Source organism: Phoca vitulina, unplaced genomic scaffold (assembly GCF_004348235.1).
Source record: "Phoca vitulina isolate PV1807 unplaced genomic scaffold, GSC_HSeal_1.0 scaffold29, whole genome shotgun sequence".
Lineage (NCBI taxonomy): Eukaryota > Metazoa > Chordata > Mammalia > Carnivora > Phocidae > Phoca > Phoca vitulina.
In genome coordinates this window covers 4,504,768-4,527,118 of record NW_022589732.1, presented here as the reverse complement: position 1 = coordinate 4,527,118, position 22,351 = coordinate 4,504,768, and the positions used below count along the sequence as shown (strand labels likewise).

General features: G+C 42.1%; 1 protein-coding gene and 1 long non-coding RNA gene across 2 annotated transcripts; one reads left to right on the top strand and one right to left on the bottom strand.

The window, feature by feature from the left end:
- Nucleotides 1-868: 868 nt before the first annotated feature.
- ADO (2-aminoethanethiol dioxygenase) lies at nt 869-4,106 on the bottom strand. The gene has a single exon (XM_032423869.1). The coding sequence runs from the start codon at nt 3,158-3,160 to the stop codon at nt 2,348-2,350; it is 813 nt and encodes a 270-aa protein (XP_032279760.1). The 5' UTR covers nt 3,161-4,106; the 3' UTR covers nt 869-2,347.
- A 5,746-nt stretch (nt 4,107-9,852) lies between these two features.
- Nucleotides 9,853-14,313, top strand: LOC116644309. Its single transcript, XR_004301726.1, has 3 exons — nt 9,853-10,246; nt 12,988-13,038; nt 14,092-14,313. It is a non-coding gene; the product is annotated as an uncharacterized LOC116644309 (long non-coding RNA).
- Nucleotides 14,314-22,351: the final 8,038 nt, after the last annotated feature.

Here is a 22,351-nt window from a genome sequence, read left to right as displayed (position 1 = left end):
TTCTTTCCTTAGTGGCTCACTGAAACAATTTGTTTTCACCATTAATTTCCTCAGAATTTATTAGTGAACCAAAAGTTTCACCGTTCTTATTGAACTAAATTAGAGGGATATCATATTGCTATTTTGGCCTGCAACAATTTCAGTTACTCTTTTGAAAAGCACCTTAGTTTTTTTTTTTCATTCAACTTGTTTGTACTTGAGAACTTTAAAGTTTGGAAAAACAATTCCTCCTTTATTACTGTCCTACTGCCAGAATGAGTTTTTGTCGGTTTAATATATGCCAGGTTGTGTTAGAGCATATATATCACTATAAACAATATAAGTTAATCATCTTTTGGCTATAATTCAGAACAGGTAGGTATGTGGTAACCATTCACATTCATTACTGTGCTATTAAAAACCCCATTTTGTGAACATTTTTCTAAGAAAATCATCATTTGCATATCTAGGATTATTTTTAAACTGAATGGCATTAAGAACTGCTTTAAACTGTCCCCAAGGCATATTAAACTATACCAGAATGTGAAGCTACCATAAAACAATGTTAGCAACCCTGTAAGAAATGCTTGGCATTATGCCTGTCTCAGGTTTTACAACAGAGTGGCATTTCGCACTGAATAAGCATCTTTTTTGTTAAAAAAAAAAAAAATCATCAAGAATTTGCTTTTTTATTCTATTTAAAAAATTGGGAACAAATATTCCTTCACTCTGCGCCATAGTAACCCACTGTGCGCAAAGAGGCAAAGGCACATACTGTTTCTCTACAGGGTCAACGCTTTCCGCCAATAGCAAATCTCCCTTTATTACAGACCTTAGAACTGGATTGCCATTTGGGCAAGTCAATCAAGAGGGCTTAGACAACAGCTGGGCAGATTTTAACGTGTTTATTTCTACAGTTTGTTTTTATTAAAAGTGTTGTGAAAAAGGAATCCTATAAATAGTAAAAAGAGGGAAATAATAGTGCTCCATAGCCTGAAGCAAATGGTGTAAATACATTTGTAAACAAGGTAAAGTTGCTGAGCTTACTAAAAGGACAAAAATTAAACTAGTTACAGATAGCACAATTGTTTAAGAGGTTAGGAAGTGTTTTGCCCCAAGTTTTGGTGCTCTAAAATGGCCAGCAGTATAGTAATTCTCTATTCTGTAGGCTTGATCATCTGTGCTTTCTCTTTTCCTATAGAAAACCACACTGGATGAAACAAGCACTGGCTCTCTACTGTTTTGAAGAGTTTTGAGAACACTGCCACCAAAACAACACAGCTGGAACCACCGGCCTTCTGGAACATTAGAGCTCCTGAGAGAATTTGAAACAGTTATCAACATTTTTCTCTATTTTTGCAGGAAAATACTGGAAGTAAATAGGGGCATGGAATTCAACAGCTGGCTAGGAGTGTTTTACATTCAGTTGTTTGGAAGCATACCGATTCAGCTCCTTTGAATCTTCTCCTTAGAAAACACAGAATTACCCTATCACCTCTTAAAGCACACTAAGACCAAAAAAAAAAAAAAAAGGTCATTTGAGGATAATATAGTTTTTGCATTAAAGGTCAATCTGCAACAAGAAATCTGTTCAACTCACAGATCTGGAGACTCATGGGGAAGATAAGCCGTAAGTGACCATTTGTCACTGAGATATGCAGGTGCTGAATTTCTTAGTAGATGCTGCCAGAGTAAACCAGATGTGGCTACTGGGCAGGGGGAGGAAAGAAATTAAATCTTGTCCTCTACATGCATAGTTGTTTTGGGGGTGATGCCCCAACTCTGGAAAAAAGATCTAATTTCCACAACGAATTAATTAGGCAGGACAGCTCACTTTAAATAGTAGCTCATCTTTTTAAGCCTAGTTTTTACCAATGACTTGAACTAAAAACAATTCAAACCACTGGGTCATGCAGTCAATAAGTTAAAACTGTAACAATAAGTAAAAGGGCGTAAGATATGAGTGGAAAACAAACCCTATTTACCCGGGGAAGGGGGGTGGGGGCATTTCGTGTATTTTGTGTAGGATAAGGAACAGAGAAAAGATATTTTCATTATGGCTTTAGGATGGAAGCGCTTCAGATAGTCCCCTACCCTCCTTCCCCCAAATCAAAACCCCAGTGGCAGTGACAGAGCCAGGAAACAACCTAGCCTACCCGCCTTCCCCACCCCCTAACCGGGCCCCGTGGCTGCACTCCAGTCGCCCGTGCTTCCCACGGCTCCGGAGGAAGCGGCGACAGCCCATTCCAGTAGATCCAACGCCCAGGCCTGGGGGTAGGGAGAGAGCCCTTATAGTGGGTCGCGGGCAGCAAGGCCCAGATGTGAATAGGGCACGTCTTCAGCCCACAGCAACTAGGCGCCAGCGGCTTCAAGGGAAGACTTTGGGACCTGGATAGGGCTCCCCCTCGCACCAGAAGTCATCGGCTTGCGGGGTCTCCAGGAGCCACACCTCTCGGGGCAGGTCACCGGCCGAGCCGGAGGCCTCCTTGTCCCTGACGGCCTCCAGCACCCGGTAATAATGGCAGTCCCGTCCATTGTCGGGGTCATAGGGCGGGGCCAGAATGTCCAGGAAGGCGGCGGGTCCGTCCACAGCGTCGATCTGGTGCAGGTTGTCCTGGTGCGGAGTGAGGACGCAGGGGCCGCTGGCCTCGGTGTACTCGGCCCGCGAACGCAGCACGCCCGGCCGCACGGCGTCCCGCTCCCGGGCCTGCAGCGGTGGCTCGAACTGCTGCTCTGGCGGCGGGGCCCGCGGTTGTTGCCCGCCGCCCGCCTCCAGTTTGTCCATGCAGCTAATGCGCACGGTGCCATAGAGCACCTTGAGCATGCCGTGCATGCCCGGGTGGTCGTGCAATGGGATGGACGTGCCGCTCTTGAGCAGGAACACGCCGAGGCTGAAGCCGTCGGTTTCGTAGATGTGCATGTAGGTGACCGGCGGCAGGTTGGGTGGCAATGGCTGCAGCGTGGCCTTACGCGGGGCGATGTTCAGGTCCTCGGCGCGGACTTGGGTCAGCAGGTTCTTCAGCTTGCTCAGGTTCTCCGGGAAGCCATGCGGCATCGAGGCCTCGGGGGCCGGCGCCGCGCCGAGGTCGGAAGCGCTGCGGCCGCCCCCGCTGCCCCGGAAGGTGAGGCACGCCTGGCGGGCGATCCGTTGGATCAGGGAAGCCATGTTGTCTCGGGGCATGCTCGGCTGTTCCTCCGCGTGCCGAGGCCGGCCCCCGCCGCCCCCTGCTTTCCTCCGCCCCTTGCGGTCTCCGGCGGCCGCCAGGGCTGCCCGCAGCCCGGGGCGAAGCTAGAGGCCCCGCAAGTACCGGTCTTTCGGGCGCGCGGCACCGCCGCGGCCAACCTGAACAACCTCAAGCCCGCAACAGCCCGGCGCACCCGCCCCGCGCCTCCGGCGAGCGCGCACGCGCACGACCCACACGCCGCACTCACGCCCGGGGAGCAGGTACTGGCCGTGCGGACCGTGGAAGGCTTTGCATTACGCCCGACGTTCCATTCAAGTGGCCCACACCTACGACGGTGGCCGGGCGCTCTGGCCGTCTTACAGAGCATGCTGGGACTTGTAGTCCGATATTACGGATGAGGTCTGAGTTTCCTTTGTCAGCTGGAAAAGGAAGGATTGGATTTGTTTCTTACAAAGCGCCCTTCTTTACGGTTCCAAGGTGGTTGCTTGTTTGAAAAAGGTGAATTGGGGCACAAGAGAAATAGCCAGTTGACTACAACTCCCGGCACCCCCAGTAGGCTGGAATGACGCACTTCCGGCAGCTGGCCTGTGGCGTGGGGGAGTCTTGGCCACCGCATGGAACAGGGCAAGAGGGTCGTTAACCTGGCGCCGCTCGGTCCTGTTCCGCCCAACAGGGTCGCTTTTCTTTGGCTCTACTCTTGGAAAGGAGCGTGTTGAGTTAACTTTATGTCTTCCTGGCCACCTAGGCAGCACTGTCTGCTCCGGAGATTACTGGACGGCACTTTCGTAATTTTCCAAGTTTGGGAGATGAGAGGGTCGAGGCCGTCCGTAGTGATCACGATTCCTCAGCACAGCCGTCCCCAGCTGTTGTTTGCATCAGGGTGTGATGACGCTGCTCTTCCGGTTACAGAGCACGATAGTTTTGCTGGGATTCGAGAGGCCATTTGCTGTGGCCAAGGATTGTGTATACTAAGGGTTATCAAACCATGGTTTGCCAAAGAAGAAGCACCTGGTTGGGAGGGGGAGGTAGGGAGGGGCTTTTAAAAAATACAGATTACTGGTCTAGAAATTGATTCACTAGATGATTCTGAGGCATCTTATGAGCAACAGTGGTGTGCGAGAATCAGGCAAGCTCTTGACCTTCACCTTACCCTGAGTTTAAAGTACTTTTGGACTTCCAAAGTTAAACATGGGCTCCTTGTTCGTTTTGTAATTGAAGTGGTTCTGTAAATCCTCTCCAGCTGAAAAAGGCATGGTTTTTTAGTGGGCTGTGTAACCTATTTAATGGGCGCTCAGTATATGCGAGGCACTCTGTACCTAATGAATATTATACTATTTAATCCTCATAGCAACTCTTTAAAAGGTGGGCACTATTATTCCCAGTTTGCAGATGAGGGAATAAGTTGCACAAGGATAGTAAGGAATGGGCAGGGCCTAAGCAGTGCAGAAAATGTACAGTTAAAAAAAAAAAACAGTTTGAATTGGTGTTAAAAGCACTATATGTGGAGTCAGGATATTGTTTTTCCAACCTACTGTGCTACTTAGAGGTTGTATGTCTTTAGGCAGATCTTACTCATTTAGGTCCTCAGTTTATTCACTTGTAAAATGCTGGGGTTAGGGTAACAGTCCTTCTGAACGGGAGTTACTCATCAGAAGCCCCTGGGAAACTTTATAAAAATAAAGATTTGGAGGTCCTACCCCAGAGATTCTGATTCAGAAGAACTAGTGTGAAGCCTAGAATTTTTTTTCTAAGGTGCTGCCCAAGTGATTCTTAATTATCAGCCCAGTTTGAGAATCACTGCTGGATCTGTAAATAGTGAACCAGTTCTTAGTATTTGGTGATTTTGATTAAGACGGTGATTATTTGTTATAGAAAGGACTCTTGATATTTATTTTTCTTCAGAGTTACCATGCCATTGTTAAGGTGTTTAAATTATACTGTCAAAGTTGACCAAGTAATGAAATCCCATGCAATCTTTTTCTAAAGTGAGGACTAGTTAAATTAAGAAGAAGAATCCTGTCTTTATTTACAAATCTGGGTTTTTATTTATTGGTTTTGCTTCTGTTAAGGTATAATTAGTGGGAGGTGTAGACTCTATAGAACACAGACTTTAGTAACATATAGATGTATGTAATTTTCGAATCTGTTACTTCTTAATAGTTACCTGTACTTATTTAACTGAAGCTCATCTATGAAATGGGATAATAAGATACATGTGTGAAAAACTGTTAATAGCATATGGAACATAGATGTCCCATAGTAGTAGCTATTATTATAGTTTTTAAATGGTGAAAAGCCATTTAGAAATTAGTAAACACCAATGATTTTAAATAATACTCAGCAAATACTGAAATGGAATTTGACTTGAGAATCAGCTTCAAGGTAGAGATAAAAAAAGATCATTTTTATTTTATTTTATTTTATTTATTTATTTTTTTTTAGATTTTTATTTTATTTATTTGACAGAGAGAGACACAGCGAGAGAGAGAACACAAGCAGGGGGAGTGGGAGAGGGAGAAGCAGGCTTCCTGCCGAGCAGGGAGCCCGATGCGGGGCTCGATCCCAGGACCCTGGGATCATGACCTGAGCCGAAGGCAGCCGCTTAACGACTGAGCCACCCAGGCGCCCCCAAAAAAGATCATTTTTATTGGTTAAACCTTCTATCTAGGGATACCATCCTTCAGGTCCTTGCTATTATTGTTTGGCCGAAGACCTGAAAGTTTTCAAAGACTGCTTGAATCTGAATCACCTGGGGGCATTTGTTGAAAGTGCAGATTCCTAGATCATGTCTACACCTACTGAATCTGAATCTTTTGCACATTAAAGGTTTTAAGAACTACTGAGTGTCCATAGGGCATGTGGTACTTTTTTTTTTTTTAGGCCACAGACAGGCTATCTCCATAATTCCTTTTGGTGATGTCCTTAGAGCTGCACTAATGGATGAAATCAATCCTAGGGGCTTTTGCCCTTAAGAGGCACCTTACTTGCCCTTCTGTACCACTGCCAATAGCATTGGCTGAGTAGATTTCTATCACCATTAATGTCCTTCTTTTTATGCTCCTTGTTCTGTTTTCCTTTGTGTTGCAGTAAGCAGAATGAAGATCAAAAGAAATTCAGAAAAGGGAACAAAGAAGAAGTGATAGTAAACAAGTGCTAGAAATACAAGGCAGACACAGGATTTGGGAAAAGTTTGGGATAGATGGAATCAATCATTCAGAATCTATCATTCGATAAAAGTATCTGCTGAGTACCAGGCATTGTTCTAGGTTTTGGGGATTTCAGCAAGGAATATCTGCTTTCCCAAGGAATTTACCTGCATGTGTGTGCATGGGTGTGTGTGTGTGTGTGTGTGTGTGTATTTTGGGATGGAGGAGGTTACATAGTATAAATCAGTGAGCAACAATTTCAGATAGAGATAAGTTTATGAAGACAAAACAGCATGATAGGATGGTGTGATATTTGTGTGTGTATATGGTGTGTTACTTTAAACTGGGTAGTCAGAGGTGACCAGAAGATAACATTTGAGCTGCTCCTGAATATTAAGGAGTCAGTTATGGAAAAATTTGGGGTCAGAGCATTCCAAGCCTTAAGGTTGTTAAACAGGATATAAGATACTGTGACTTTGACACAGTGGGAAGGAGTTTGGTATCACTGGGGACGAGAATGAAGCCTGTGAGGTTAGACCACATAGTGACCTTCAGAGTTCCTGGAGATGAATTTGGGGACGTAGGCAAGGGCCATATTTTATAGGCCTTATAGGCCATTGTTATAGGGATGTGATGGGGAGTTGAGGGCCATGGTGGGGAGATGGACTTTATTACAAATACAGTGAGAAGCTTTTGGAGAGCTTTGGGAAGGAGAATGACTTATCTGTTTTACATTTCTTAGAGATTGGTGGGGGAAGAGTGTAACAGCAAAGAATCCCTGTTTAGAGGCAGTAATCCAGGGAAAAGATGAGAGAACTAGTGTAAAGATTAGGAATCTATTTTGTAGGTGGATCTGACAGGGCTTGCTAATGAACCATTGCTTTGACAATCTATTTCTTAAAGTATATTCTCTCCACATTTTCTTTTTTATGAGTTGGCAGCGATGTAGTGATAGGTAACACTGACAAAGCTTGAATCGTACCTCTTGCCCACAACTAATTATTAAATTTAGGAATGGGCTCAGCACACAGAAGCATGAGTAAAGCTGATTTTTTTTTTAAATAGTTGCTTAATTAACCAGGAACCAAGAAGAACTGGAAAAAGCCCCAAACACAGACATACTGGCAGACACACACACACACACACACGCACAGACACACACACACACACACACCTCCACACCCCACCCCCCTTAACTTTACCTCAGTTCTCTGATTTCTTCATTCTTTGGGAATAGGCTTATATTTTGTTTTTTTCCTTTTTCCCTTGGCCCTCCTCTTTATGAGGACTTATTTTCCTTAATTCATGAGATAGATTACCTTCTGACTTATTCTCAAATCCTTCTTCAGAATTAATTTTGTCCAATTCTCTGATCACACTGGGGCCCAGTCAAAAGAGTAAAAAAGTATTGACATTCTCAAATGCTCTGAGTTCCTAGCCTGAGGTTGTTTGTTTGTTTAGAGGTGGGCAGGAAGGTTTCTTTTTTTCCCAGTAGCTCTTGCCACCTTACTCCTATATCTGCCTTTTATGTTACTATAGAACATGGTAACTAAATTGCTAAAGAATTTTTCCTACTTTTCAACTAACTTACTTATACTTAGTTATATTTGAAATATTTTGGGTTTATATTGTAGCTTTCCTTTCAGTTCTTAGGAAATGTTAACATACTTCTCATCTGTTATCATGAATAAATGTCAAGTTGTAAGAAATACTTTCGAAGGCAGAAGAGCTGGTTCTAGACATGGCTTTCACACTAACCAGCTATGTGTTCTTGAGCAAATCATTTGACTTCACTAGATCCTAGTTTCTTAGTGGTTCGGGGACATATGATCTCTGAGATTCCTTCCAGCATCTCTAGCTCCACATGGATGATGGAGACAGTTAAAAAAGACAATTCAGACAAAACCATGTATTTTCTTTCATCTCACTTATCTAAAATTATTTTTAGCTCTGTCCATCTCTTAGCTCTGTCCATCTCTACTACCATCTTTTTTTTAAAGATTGTATTTATTTTTGCAAGAAGTAGAGAGCGAGTGTACCAGCTGGAGGGGGGAAGGGCAGAGGGAGAAGCAGATTCCCTGCTGAGCAAGGAGCCCTGTGCGGGACTTGATCCCAGGACCCTGGGATCATGAGCCAAAGGGAGACACTTCACCCACCTACTGAGCCACCCAGGCGCCCTCTATTACCATCTTAAAAGTAACTCTGCTCCACTCTATTCTGATTTAACTTTGTGTGTTTATCTGAAATCAAATCATTTTTGTGTATGGGGTGTTCAGTTAAATATGCTATGCTTAGGAATGTTTAGTGTTCAGGTTAGACTTCAGGTATGCACATTGCACCAATAAATTGTGGAGGTTGTGGTATGTGATGTAAGCTATAGGACATTGGTTTCGAACTGTGTGATTTCTGTAGGCCAGTGCATGTGGCGTTGAGACGGAAAAGGACTTAAAACTGGTTCATTTTTTAGTTTCCTTGCCAGTGTCTTGTTTTAGGCAATGGGAGGCAAGGGAGAAAGAAATGAAAAATTAGGTGCATGCAAGAAGGAGCTTGAGGGGGAAAAATGTGTGGCTTTTGCAATGAAAGAGAATGAATGAAGAGAAGCTTTTGCCATGCTCAGTCTGAAGCACTGCCAAAGTCCAGGTATGACTATTTTTGGAGGTGGTTTAAGATAACACTCCCCTACCACTTTCATATTAGAGAGGTTTTCCTCTTCTTCTTTGAGTAGTGCAATTATTATGAGAACCAAAATAGTTCTGAACTGTAAATTAAATCTAAACACCTTTTACCTCTCTTAATTAACTTTTCCCCCCAATTTCATGCTTCTTGTTTTTCTTTCCCTTTTTTCCCCCTCTAAGAAGACATCAGCTGTCTCCACCTCCTCCGCTTCCCCATCTGTCCTTTTCCTCTTGGCTGAAAGAGAGATTTTTACTTTATATTTATTTTAATTAATGGATTTGAATCACAAGTGGTGAAACAGTTGATGTTCATCTTCAAGAGGCAGTAAAAGGGAAAAATCATCTTCTCTAACTTGGCAGAAAAGACCTGTATGTTCATTGCTGCCGCCGGCCTGAAAAATGACTGCGAAAGGGGAAGGTTCCAGAGTCCTGTGTCCTTACAGGGAGCAGATGCCACATCCCAAGATCAAGGGAGGTGAAGATGGGAAAAGCTCTTTAGAGTGAGATTGTACTTTCTTTTTTCTTTTTTGTAGAGAGAGAGCACGCATGCGGGTAGGGTGGTGGTGGTGGGGGGGAGGGGCAGAAAGGGAGGGAGAGAGAATCTTTTTTTTTAAAGATTTTATTTATTTGACAGAGGGAGGAAGCGTGCAAGCACAAGCAGGGGGAGCAGCAGAGGGAGAAGCAGCCTCCCCTCTGAGCAGGGAACCTGACTTGGGACTTGATCCCAGGACCCTGAGATCATGACCTGAGCCGAAGGCAGACGCTTAACCAACTGAGCCACCCAGGGGCAGGAGAGAGAATCTTAAGCAGGATCCACGCGCAGTGTGAAATCATGACCTCAGCCAAAATCAAGAGTCAGTTGCTTAACTGACTAAACCACCCAGGTGCCCCAAGACTGTACTTTCTTCGGAGATGTCTTTCTCAAAGGATGCTTAGTAAATATTGCTTGATGGTTTATGATCCCACCGATTGGGGATCAAGTTCCCTAGGACCAAAATACATCCCTGGGGCATATTTGACTGACTTGACCATAGTACCTGTTTCCTTGGGGGAGTGAAAAGCTTTGAAGCCTTCTTTTGAAAAACCAATCAACAAACACCAGAAACCTTGTCCAACTAGATGCTCTATTACAACATTTTAGAGAAAGCATGAAAGATGACAGTCTAATCTGAAAGTGGACCAGCAGCAATCAAGGACGAAAGAAGAACTGATTGAATACCAGTTCTGGCTCTGGTTCTGACAACCCACTCTGTGACTTTGGGTAAGTCATTTCACTTCTTAGCACCTCAGTTCCCTTATTTATAAAGTGAAGAATTTAGTTCAGATGATTTACCACTTTATTTCCAGCTTTTTAGAAAAATCTATGAATTTTAAAAATTGTAATTACATGACAATAAGTAATATAATTTCCAACTGTGAAATACTGCAGAGCATCACAAAAGGAACTTTTAAATGTATTTTTAAAAGCAACATGTGAAAAGAACACTCAGTAACATGCATACAATGATATTTGATTTCTCTTTTGTATTGTGTTGTCTCTACCTAAAGCAGATTATATTGACATTTCTTGAATACAAATCATTGAATAAAGTGAGCAAGACTCTTGTTTAAAATGATGTTTACCATTATTATTAAGTTTTCACAGTATTTTTTAAGGAAAAACTTTTTAAAAATTCTAAACATAAATTATCATGCACCAGGAGTGCCACGTATTGCTGTTGGAAAAAGCAAAACATGACTTGAGTTAACTACACATTTCAATGGGACCTGCTGAGGTAATTGACAACCAACATCATAGTGGGAGAAATTCCTCTAAGGCAGCAGAACTTTAGTTTAATTAGATAATTAGCCCTGGTCAGCCTATAATGAATGCACAGGCAATTAGCAGTGAATTTGAGCTGCTAAAACCTATTTTTCCTCTTTTGTGTTCCTTTGCTTTCATTAAGAACTCTAACTACTGAACAATTTATATCTTCACACTAACAATCAACTTTATTATCATCCAACTCTTTGCAAGCGATAAAGCAATGAGACCTGACTGTTGGTTGCACAACATTAAGTGATTATGTTAAGTAATGCCATTTATTTGCCTTGCCATCCCACTGCTATATTATGTCAAACGAATAGGGTTTTTAAAAGCAGTGCACACTCCTTGATTTTGATGATTGCTTTATTTGTCAAATCCAAGCAACTAGTAAGAGATGTACCTCAATTTGGAGTTCTTTCTCTGTGGCTTTCAGTAGACTTGAATAAAAGGAAACAGTTCCATAAATCTACCTAAAACAAGATCCTCAAAAAAAGAGGCTTTTTTTTTGTGTGTGTGGCTTGAAGATTCTTACGTTTGGAAACTCTTACAGGTGCTTAAGATGCATTTCAGTAAGTGAAAGTCCTCAGTTGCCATCTTTTCCTGGTTGGGGACAGTTTTCAATCTCATGGACGACAGAAGGAACCATTATGGCTTTTCCTCACATCCCTGTACTGCAAGTCTTTTTCATCCATTTGACATTTCTTGGGGGAAATGGCAGAGAGAAAAAAAGAGAAGGGAGTGAGAAAGTTAGGAGAGAGAGCTTTCAGATATGGAAGATCAGAAGTTACCAAAGTGTGCAGGTCCTAAGAATGAATGGTACTAAAGTATAAATGTCAGGAAGACATTTGGGATGCTCTGGTTCTGGGCCTGTAAACTGAAGCATTCATTATATTTCAATCAGAAATAGGTTCGGAAATATGGACATTAAAAATTTCTATGGGAAGATTTAACATCTACAAAGAGATATCCTTTGCCATATCAGAAACCATTCTGATTCTATTAGAATTTATGGACTCCTTAATATACAGAGTGTTCTTGTAAAAATTGCTGTTCTACTTATTAATAATCTAACAAGATTGGGGGGATTAAACCTAATGTTAAAAAATTAGCCAGTTAATAGCAGTTCAGTAACTATTTGAAGAAATATATTGCTTATTTTTAAGCAGAATTAAAAACGTGTAAACAGAAACCTTCTTGTGATTGGAATATGAACATTGGCGTATAATTTCTTATCTTGAGACTTCCCATCTGGCTGGTCTTGGAAATAATTTTTTCCTTTCTTTCCCCAGCAATAACTAGCAATTAGAGTTTCAGAAATGCCAATTTTAATCAAAACTCTTATTTCCAAAATAGAAAAACTTAGATGAACTATATAAAGCCTCTTCGTTTTATTCAATCGACTGTTTTGAAAAAGTAATTTAAATAATTCAGAGCCAGAATTATGATGTTCCAGAAATGTTAAGAAAATAGTGTGAATCTTTCCAAATTATGGTCATTTTTATTCGTACCATGGGCACAGTAATTTCACTAGCATTAGTGTTTACATCCTCCAAATATCAACTATATAGCAGTTAGCTCTTATAAAGTAGGTTTTCTCAACTTTAGCACTATTGACATTTTGGACTGGCTAATTCTTTGTTGTGGGGGCTGCCTTGTGCGTTGTAGGATGCTTAGCAATATCCCTGGCCTCTGCCCACAAGGTGACAGTGGCACCAGCTGTCCCCCACTCCCCACCCTGAGATAACCATAAGTATCTCCAGATGTTAACAAAAGTCCCCAGGCTAGGGGGCAAAATCACCCCCGACTGGTAATCAATAAAATAGAATAAGACCGTGGCAATTTCTTCCTTTAAAAGCATTTCAGGATGAACAAAATGAAGGATGTTGAATTTGGATTTCTAGATTGTCTTTAGTAAGTGAAGTCTTAATAGAAAATGAATTGAGAGCCTTGTTGACCTCCAGTTTGGAGTGGTTTTGGGGGGGCACTGAAAGAAGGCTCCTGCTCCCATATTGCACTTGACTTTTCCAAATGGCATGCTAGAGTAATGGAACTTTGCACTCCTATTTGTTCCTTCTGTTAAAAAGGTAAATATTTCCGAGAGGATTGTCCTTTACATTAAAACTGAAACTTTAGTTTTCAGCTAAAAAGTAGCATGTTACTAACATGTATCTACCTACCTTTTTCCTTATGAAAAGGTCCTTGTGGAAGAGGACACTGAAGAAAATATCCTCGGGAATTGAGAGCTGGTGGGTGAATGGGAGTCAAACACCACGTCTGGGAAAAGGAAGGGTGAAAGGGTGGTGGGAAGCACTAGAAAGAGCCTCATTTTTAATGGGTCACCCTGAGTTACTCTTGCCATGTTTCAGTGTTTGCCTTTTCTGCTACTCCCTGTATCTTTAAATCTCCCCTACCCCGCCTTTTTTTTTTTTTTTTTAAGATTTTACTTATTTGTCAGAGAGCCAGCACAAGCACAAGCAGGGGGAGAGGCAGAGGGAGAGGGACAAGCAGACTCCCTGCTGAGCAGGGAGCCTGATGCGGGGCTTGATCCCAGGACCCTGGGATCATGACTTGAGCCTATGGCAGACGCTTCACTGACTGCGTCACCCAGGTGCCCCAGCCCCTGCCCCCCCCCCCGCCTTTTTTTAAAGCAGCAAAGACTAGTAGATTGTATGGTAGTTGTTTTTTTAATGTAGTTTTTTTGCCACATAGCATTGGGTATCCCAAGTTAATTTTGAAAAGTTACAGGTAGATGAAATCTAAAAGTCTAGAGAAAGATTGACTAGATTACCTGACCTCTAAATGTACCCTCCATGCTGATAGAGGAGGTCTGAGCCGCGTCAGCCTGCTTTTCCCCCATTGCTGTCTATCACATCAGTGACTGGCAGTTTCAGGCCTGGAAGGCTGCTGGCCCCTCCAGCCCCACTCAGCGGGTACCATAAAGGATGGCCCTGCGGGTACACTTGACAACCTCTCATAAGTAGATGTTCACGCTGATGCTCAATTTAAACAAACCCACTTTCTAATGATTAGAATAATGCTGTACTAAAAGGAGCTTTCTAAACCATGGGAGAGACATGGAGATCTATCTGAAGGCCAGCACGCTGAAACTGAGTCCAGGGGACTTTCCTACCTGACTTAGTAGCTCCTCCACTGAGCTTCCATGTAGCTGTAGGTTTTCAGTTATTTATGCTGGGTATTTGTCTGGTTGGCTTTTCTTACGCAATTACTGCATCATGGAACTTGGACCATGACCAAACTTCTAAGTATAGGTTCTGTTTATTTTGGTTTTACCCATCCAGTGTCACTTGCCTCTTCATTTCCTGATCTCTTCCTAAAGTAAGGAGGCTAAAATACATCACAGATCACAGCTGGATTTGGACAACAGGCATCTCCTTTGCAGGGACTTGCACAGAGCCTGATTTATTTATGTAAACATTTTGCTGTTCACCAGGTAAGATTATGGATTCATTGACTAGTTTCTCATCTTCTACCTTCTAGTGGTTAATCCAACATGTTTTCAAAAGTCCAACTAAACATCAAAATAAAATAAAATATTCTTGTTTCACGAGTTTTTATTTTCAGGCTGTATAGCTTAATATTATGCATGGACCTCACCATTTTTTTAGGTTCCTTGTCTCAAAACAGACTAAATGTCTCAAAACAGACTTTTTTAGTTTTGACTTATACATATTATATAAGCAGTTGTCTTAACATTATACCTGACAAGTTTCACATTTGTCCCTTTTGGCCTAATTTTTCCAATCTAGCATTATGTTTTTACCTTTCTTCACTCAACTCAGATTTTCCAACACGGTTTCACATAAAGATAATGTTTTCTTATTGTAATAGTAACAAGAGTACCTTAGTACTGATGGCCATATGAGTGTTCACCTTTGAATAATTTGCTTTAGCCTTTTTTTTCCTCAAAATATAGGGATCTATGAAAATGATCCCAATCCTGCTTTCAGATACCGAGTTTCCTTGTTCCCCTTAAGGTTTGGTTTTCTTGTTTTTTACAGTTACCAGACGTTTACTGTGGTGTTTCCAACTCTTAATAGATATGCATGGTTTCATAGAGTGGTAATTACAGACAAGGTGAAACACTGAATAAAAGTTTAAATTGTTCCGAAGGAATACAATTCTTACTGGATTTTAGGAAATCTAGGAAAAAAATCCTTAATGATTCTGAATTTGTTATCTTAAATTACCACTTATTCTTTATTGTGAGCTATCCTGGCCCTATTTATTCAGACAGACGTTTATAAACTACTACCGACAGACAAAGGTGAATAGAAATCCAGGGACTGAATATGAAAACTGACCCAAACTAAGTGAACCCCTCTTGACCATATCCAGGAATCATGCCATACAATTCTCCTTAGATTATATTTCTCTAAACACACGCAGTTTAGAGAAACATGCTACAGAAATTATGGGGTGTTGTCAGCAAACAATCATGAAATACCATAGACCAGAACAAGTGGTCTGTTACTTTCTTGAAACTCTATAGATTTTGCAGCAATTCCCTAAATTATATTACTGATAGAAAGTACTTTAATAAGTTGTTGACCAAAGAAACTTCGTATAAACATTTCACAAGACAACATTAGACGGAAATATATTTATTTTAAGATTTTGAACCTGCACAATTTAGTTCCTTGAAAAACTTCTGCCTCAGGCTATGTATCTTACTGGGGTCGATGAATATGGTCACCAAACCGTATGAGGTCAAGTGGCCAAGCCCCAGAGTTCAGCCAGAGGGTGGGAATCCAAGATGGTGCCACCTGGGCCATTTCCTCACCATGAGGGGCAGAGGTGGGAGGGGAATTCATGTATTGGGTTATACATTTCCTGAGGACAAAGACTGCATTTAATTAACATATTCTTAGCAGAATTCAGAATGATACCATGACCATCTTAACACACCTTAGTGACGGTGGGGCTTATTCTTTTTGCACTCTTTCAAGCAAAGCATATTCTGGAATACACTCCCAGAAGGAATGGTCATTGGGTATTTTCTGGGGAAGTGAGGACAGAGATGCTGCTTTAATATGTTCTTTGCCCAAGTGATAGAGGAATGGATTCTGAATTGCTTTCCTCTTTCTATTAGAAAAGGGGGGTGGGGATAAACAGTTTTATTTTAGGTTTTGGAGCATCAGGTATGAAGTATTAAAATGAACTGTCAAAGGAATAAGCCAATCTAAGAATCTGTGATTAGTGATGGCACTGTCACTTCTCCTCCTCTTCCTTCGCTGGTCCGGGGTCCACCTCGGGCAGCATGTCCGACCCTGGCTGCAGACACTGACCAAGACGAGAGCACTGTTGCTCCATGTGTGTTCCTGCCCCAGAACAGCTTTATTGGAAGCTGGAAAGGGTCCCAGGAGGAGACTGCCTCTGCCTCACATCTTCAGCTGGTCCTTTGGGTCCCACAGGGAAGCCGGGCACTCTCCTGGGTCCTTGTACTGGTTCACCGTGTGGTCTGGGAAGGCTGCTCAAAGGGCCAGCAGTGGACGCTGGGAGAACTGAGCCCAGCTGTGACAATTTTGATTTCCCAAGAGACTTTATCTAATTAGTCCTTATACTACCTTTGTAAGAGAGGGCAAGTGCCAGAAAGTATCACCATGGAAATGAGCACGTTAATCCTTAATCACGGTGGAGACCTTGGAAACTGAGGTTTCAGTGACCACACCTCATCAGAGCTGGGTGTGGTTTGGGAGCTAGCACCCTAGAGCGCATTTGGGACTGGAAGGCAGCTTGGGGTACACCTTAGCCTAACAGCTCTCCTCGTCCTGCAGATGAACTCGGTTGTGCTGCATCTGTGGTCTGCTCTCCCGTTCACCTTCCTCCTGCCTCAGTGGCCTCATACCCACCCACCCACACACCGAGAAATGCTTGCTTGCTCTCACTCTTAGTTCAACATTTGGCACATTGCTTTTAGAAACCCTCTTCCCATTCTTCTCATTTTGGGTTTAGTGCCACCATTCTGTCCTGACCTTGAGTCTTTGCTCCTCCTGGGTCCCCTCAGTGCTTCCTATTCTCTCCTCGACCCTTAAATGGTATTAGTTGGTTCGGAGGGCCTTCCTTGCTCTCTCCTGGGGAATGTCCATCTTCTTTACCTCTTCTTCCTTGGCCTAATGTGTTTAATCCTTAGCCTTCCTCCAGTCATATTTCAGTGTTCCCCAAACTCCAGTTCTTATGCAGGGGCCCCCTGGTTTTTAGGAATGAATCCTGTGAGAATATACTTTGCTAGGTCATTCTGCCAGCTTTTATTAAATAACTGATTTGTGGGAGGGGCGCCTGGGTGGCTCAGTCGTTAAGCGTCTGCCTTCGGCTCAGGTCATGATCCCAGGGTCCTGGGATCAAGCCCTGCATCGGGCTCCTCACTCTGTGGGAAGCCTGCTTCTCCCTCTCCCACTCCCCCTGCTTGTGTTCCCTCTCTCGCTGTATCTATCTCTGTAAAATGAATAAATAAAATCTTTTAAAAAAATAAAAATAAATAAATAAACGATTTGTGGGAAAGAATACAGTACTCAACTCTGTGCGGAAATAGGGGACATACATCTATCCTGGTGGGGAGATTATAATCTACCTCAAGCCAGGACATGCAGGGGCTAGAATGAAAACAGCAGCAGGCTATGGGGATTTGTATAGCGGCTGTTACATGTTCGTAAAAACAGGTAGGGGCTCACGAAATACATCCACGTCAACCCTAGGCAAGATGTGTTAGAAAAAGCTTTTCTGAGGATGTGCAGCTTGACCCAGATCTCCACAGAAGAACTGGGAGCAACTTGATGGAAAGGAGAGCGCAGAGGACTCCAGTCAGAAAAACTTGGAGCAAAGGCTCAGCCCGTGTTCTCCCGCTTGATTGTGGAAGAGTCACACATTTTTCTTTGTGGTCTTGTGTGCATGGTGGATCCCACCGAGGCATCGAGTCTGGTTGCTTAATGGAATTCTCTCCAACATTCTGGTAATCCTGCCCAAACTGTCCCACAAGGGCATCTCCTCTTCTATGGCTTCTCCCCGGATACAGTCAGCAGTGTGCGTTCTCTCCCACACAGGCTTTTGTTCTCCTGTTCCGGTAAGCCCACAGCTATGCACTGTAGCTGACAGCCAGGGACAGGCAACAAATCCCCATTTGTCACGTTTTATTTTTAAATGTACAAAATGGACTTTCAGTAATGGTGCAGTCTTCTTGCTCTAAAGCTAAAACAAAGAATTTTTTGCCTAAATGAACAGGATTAGCGAAAACGAATTTTACATTTAGCCATAGTCTCACTGTATGTCTTAGTCCCTCATAAAGAATGTAGGAAGCCTGGTGGACGCAACTATTTTTACTTTGGCCCTTTGGCATCTGGCTTCTAATTATTTAATTCACAAAGTACACTTCATACCGCAGTGTTTATTTTGTCTGCAAAGACAGATCTTCTTGATATTTCTTACTGGTTGCGGAATTTTCAGCTTAGCAGGTGACTATTTTAGCATGTTAGAATCACATTAGTATAGCGAGAAATACTGTTGGTGGGGAGAATAGATTTATATAGTACCCGACTTCTAGTGCATCCAGATGTAGGATTTGGGACTCTGCTTAGATTTCTCAGAAGGCATGGAGGCGGGGGGGGGCGGGGGGAGGGAATGGGTGGGATAAAACAAATCATTTTATACAATGTAGGTGGTGAAGAAGATGCTCAGAGTGAAAAGTAAAGCTCTTGGTAGACTTTTAGAAGTACTCATTTTACTCGTACCAAGTTGCTTTGAAATAAAAAGGTGGTCCTTGGGTACAGCAGCTCCTTGGACATCAGAAGAAAGATGAGGTAATGATCTATCAGTCAGAAAAGTAAGTAATAATTTTGTTTTACAATTGTGATTCGTAGTCTGGTAGTTCTGTCCTCTAATAATAGCATGTACTCAGAAATTTTGTTCTTTAAATTATTTAGATAATCTCAATGACAACAGGCTTTCCCATTTACATGCTTCATTTACCAGGTATTACTGGGGAATGAAATTCTCCTCACAAGAACATTTGTTAGAAAATTCATTAAAAACAAGAAAATCCACCAGAGATTTGGTCATTCATTCATTCAACAAATGTGTATTAACAGCTACTCCATGTGTTAGGAACCCTTCTTTGGGTGAGCGATAAGATGTGGCAGGACAGGCAAGATTCCTGTTTGCACAGAACTTACATTCTAGAAGGAGGAAGTAGACAAAACAAATGAACAAGATAATTTCAAAGCACCCTGAGTGCTGGGATAAAGCTAACATAGTGACTGTGACTGGATGACTGCCTGAGTCTGGAAACTGAGAAAAACTTTCTTGGTGAATGTAGCATTTGAGAGGGACCTAAAGGGCAAGGAGGAGCCAGCCATCTTAAGATCTGGAGAAAGCGTTCCCGGCAGAGGTTCTAAGGCTGGAAAAAGCTTGGTGGCTTGTATAAACTTTAGGGTATACTTTTGTAGTGTATCCTGAAGATACTTTTTTATTAAGAATTCATACCTCCCATCCTTTAGACCCTCTGTCTTTTCCTGGTGGTGTTCTTTTTCTGTTGACCATCTCAGTGGGTCATCCTCAGAGAACCCCTCCATCCCTTCTTATTGGTGTAGTCTAGGAAGAACCAAAGCTGTCCTGGATAGACAGATTTGTCGTTATCAGCAGACTCCATTTATACACACATTACAAATAGGGATGAGGCAGCAAAGAGGAAGCTCTGGGTTCTTAGAGTGTTAACCTGTATGGATCCTTTCCTTTCTCCTTGCCTGGATTTTAAACTTCAGCACTGAGGTATGGGTCCAGATGTTTGAAGTTAACATTTTCCACCTCCTGTCTTCTCCATTTTCTCATGCCAATCTCTTTAGCCAGGAACTTTTCTTTGTTAGTTTTTAGACAAAGTGACTGACTTCTGGTTTTTCTTCCCAGCTGGGTTAATAGTTAAGATGAGTAGACCCATGCAAGCTTCTCTGTTTCATTACACCATGCACTTGGACTCTAAGTAGATAGGGTCTTGAGTACATGTAGATTCTGCCTTGGATTTTTCTTCTCCTCTGGTTTGTTTAAGGGGCTGTTACCATGAAAAAAGTTTTAAAGGACCTGGTGACTTGAGGAGTGTCAGATTTAAATCCACAGAAAGTGAGCAAATTTATTCCAAAATTCACTTGGCATTTTTCAGTGAAAAGTTAATGGATGAAAACTTTTCAAAAGTTTGTCCAAGACTTGATATGAGGTAAACATTTAGGTAGTGCCTGCAACTAAGATTTCTTCAATGTTTTAAAAAGCAATCAAAGGTTTTCTGCTTCATTCAGATGCTACTGTATAATGTAGTTGTAATGCTAATACCCCTGGACCTGACTCTTCTGATGGTGCTGTTAGAATATTGGACACTTGGTAAAAGAGCCAACTGATCAAGGAGGTGTGTATGTGTGAGTCAATGAAGATAAATGATCTTTTACTGTGAAAATAGTACCTAGTCACTATTTCATAACTGAAAATCCCCATCTCTTTCACACCCACCAGTCAAGCTTCTCTTCTATTTAATATTTAAAATAAAATAGTTCAGCTCTCCAGGGGCCTGGGGACTTCCCCGGTGCCACAGGGTGTGATGTGTCTTTTCACACCTCTAGGATGGGGAAACCCCACACTGGGCAAAGGGCCAGTTTTAGAACCAACAGCTCATTAAGGAAATTCGGAATCTAAGGAGCCACAGAGAGACAATTAGAGGAAGGAGACAAATACAAGGAAGCAGTACCTGAAGCTGGCACTCTGACCAAGTTAACCATTATTTTGCTATCTTAGAAAGAGGCATGGGGATCAGTGAATGAGGCAGTGTGGAAATTGGGAAAAGATGTTATTCTGCATATGTAAATGGGAATTTCATGGGAGACAATCTTTGGAAGAAGATAAGGCCATTTATTTTAAATGACTCAAAGAGATGGTATATGAGCTGAGAGAGAAAATCATTCTCAAAACCTCCTAGTCACACCACTTAGGAGCAAAAGCCAGCTTTAACTATGGAAGGGTTCCTTGGAAAACGTCTGGTTTATCCTCCGACTCCAGGTACAGGAACATCTTTCAGGGGCACCTGACTGATGGTCCCCCGACTTCCATCTGGCCCCTGTGGTGCTGGAGTGCTCATTGTTGAACATATGTGGGTGAGACAGTCATCCCTTGGCTGGACAGTGCAGTTGGTAAGAAAGTTCTTCATGTCGAGATGAAATTGCCTTCCTCTAATCTGCAGCTAGAGTTCTTCCTTTAACATACATCTCTTCTCTCCTTTTCTCATGACTTATTCCAAATATTTGAAGACAACCATCTTATAACTTCTAAGTTTTCATGTCAGATGCTTCAACTCTTTTCATGTTTTACAGCTCTTACTGTTCTAGACATCCTTTTCTAGACTCATTTCGTTTATGGAGGTCCTTCATGAAACCCAGGGCTGGGAATGGGACATAATCCTCTGGATAGGGTCACCTGAGGTTGAGAACTGTTTGCCTTTTTATGGCACAGGATGTGGTTTGTCTTGGTAAATGCACCATGTCAACTTGAGAAGAATGTGTGTTTTGCTGTTGTTGGATGAAGTAATCTATAGATGTCCTTTACACCAATTGATGGTGTCGTTCAGTTCAACTCTGTCCTTAACTGATTTTCTGTCCGCTGGGTCTGTCCATTTCTGATAGAGGGGTGTTGAAGACTTTAACTTCAAGAGTGGGTTCATCTGTTTCTCCTTAAAGTTCTATCAGTTTTGCCTCATGTAGCTTGATGCTGTATTGTTAGGCACATATATGTTAAAGATTGTTGTCTTCTTGGAGAACTGACCCCTTTGTCATATGCAATGCCCTTCTTTATCCCTGTTTAATTTTCTTGCTTTGAAGTCTGCTCTGTCTGAAAATAACATAGCTACTTCTGCTTTCTTTTGATTAGTGTTAGCATGGTATATTTTTCTCTATCCATTTACTTTCAATCTATATAGTTTCAATCTTTATAGTTAAGGTGGGTCTCTTGTAGACAACATGTAGTTCGGTTTTGCTTTTATTTGCTGTCTTTTTTTATTGGTACATTTAGACTACTCATGTTCAGAGTGATTATTGATGTAGTTGGCATAATATCTACCATATTTGTTACTGTTTTCTATTTGTTACCCTTATTCTTTGTTCTTATTTTTGTCTTCCACTCCTTTTCTGTTTTTTGTGGTTAAAATTGAGCATTTTCTAGAACTCCATTTTATGTCCTTTCTTAGCATATCATTTATACTTCTTTTTTTTTGGTAATTGCCCTAGAGATTACAATATGCATATACAGCCACCCAAACCCACTTTCAAATAATGTTATACCACTTCATAGGTAGTGTGAGTACTTTATAATAGTGAAAGAATCCTAATTTCTCCCTCTCATTTTTTTTAAAGATTTTATTTATTTATTTGAGAGAGAGAGAGCACATGAGCAGATGGAGAGGGGTCAGGGGGAGGGGCAGAGGGAGAGGGAGAAGCAGTCTGCCCGCTGAGCATGGAGCCAATGTGGGGCTCGATCCCAGGACCCTGGGATCATGACCTGATCTGAAGGCAGACGCTT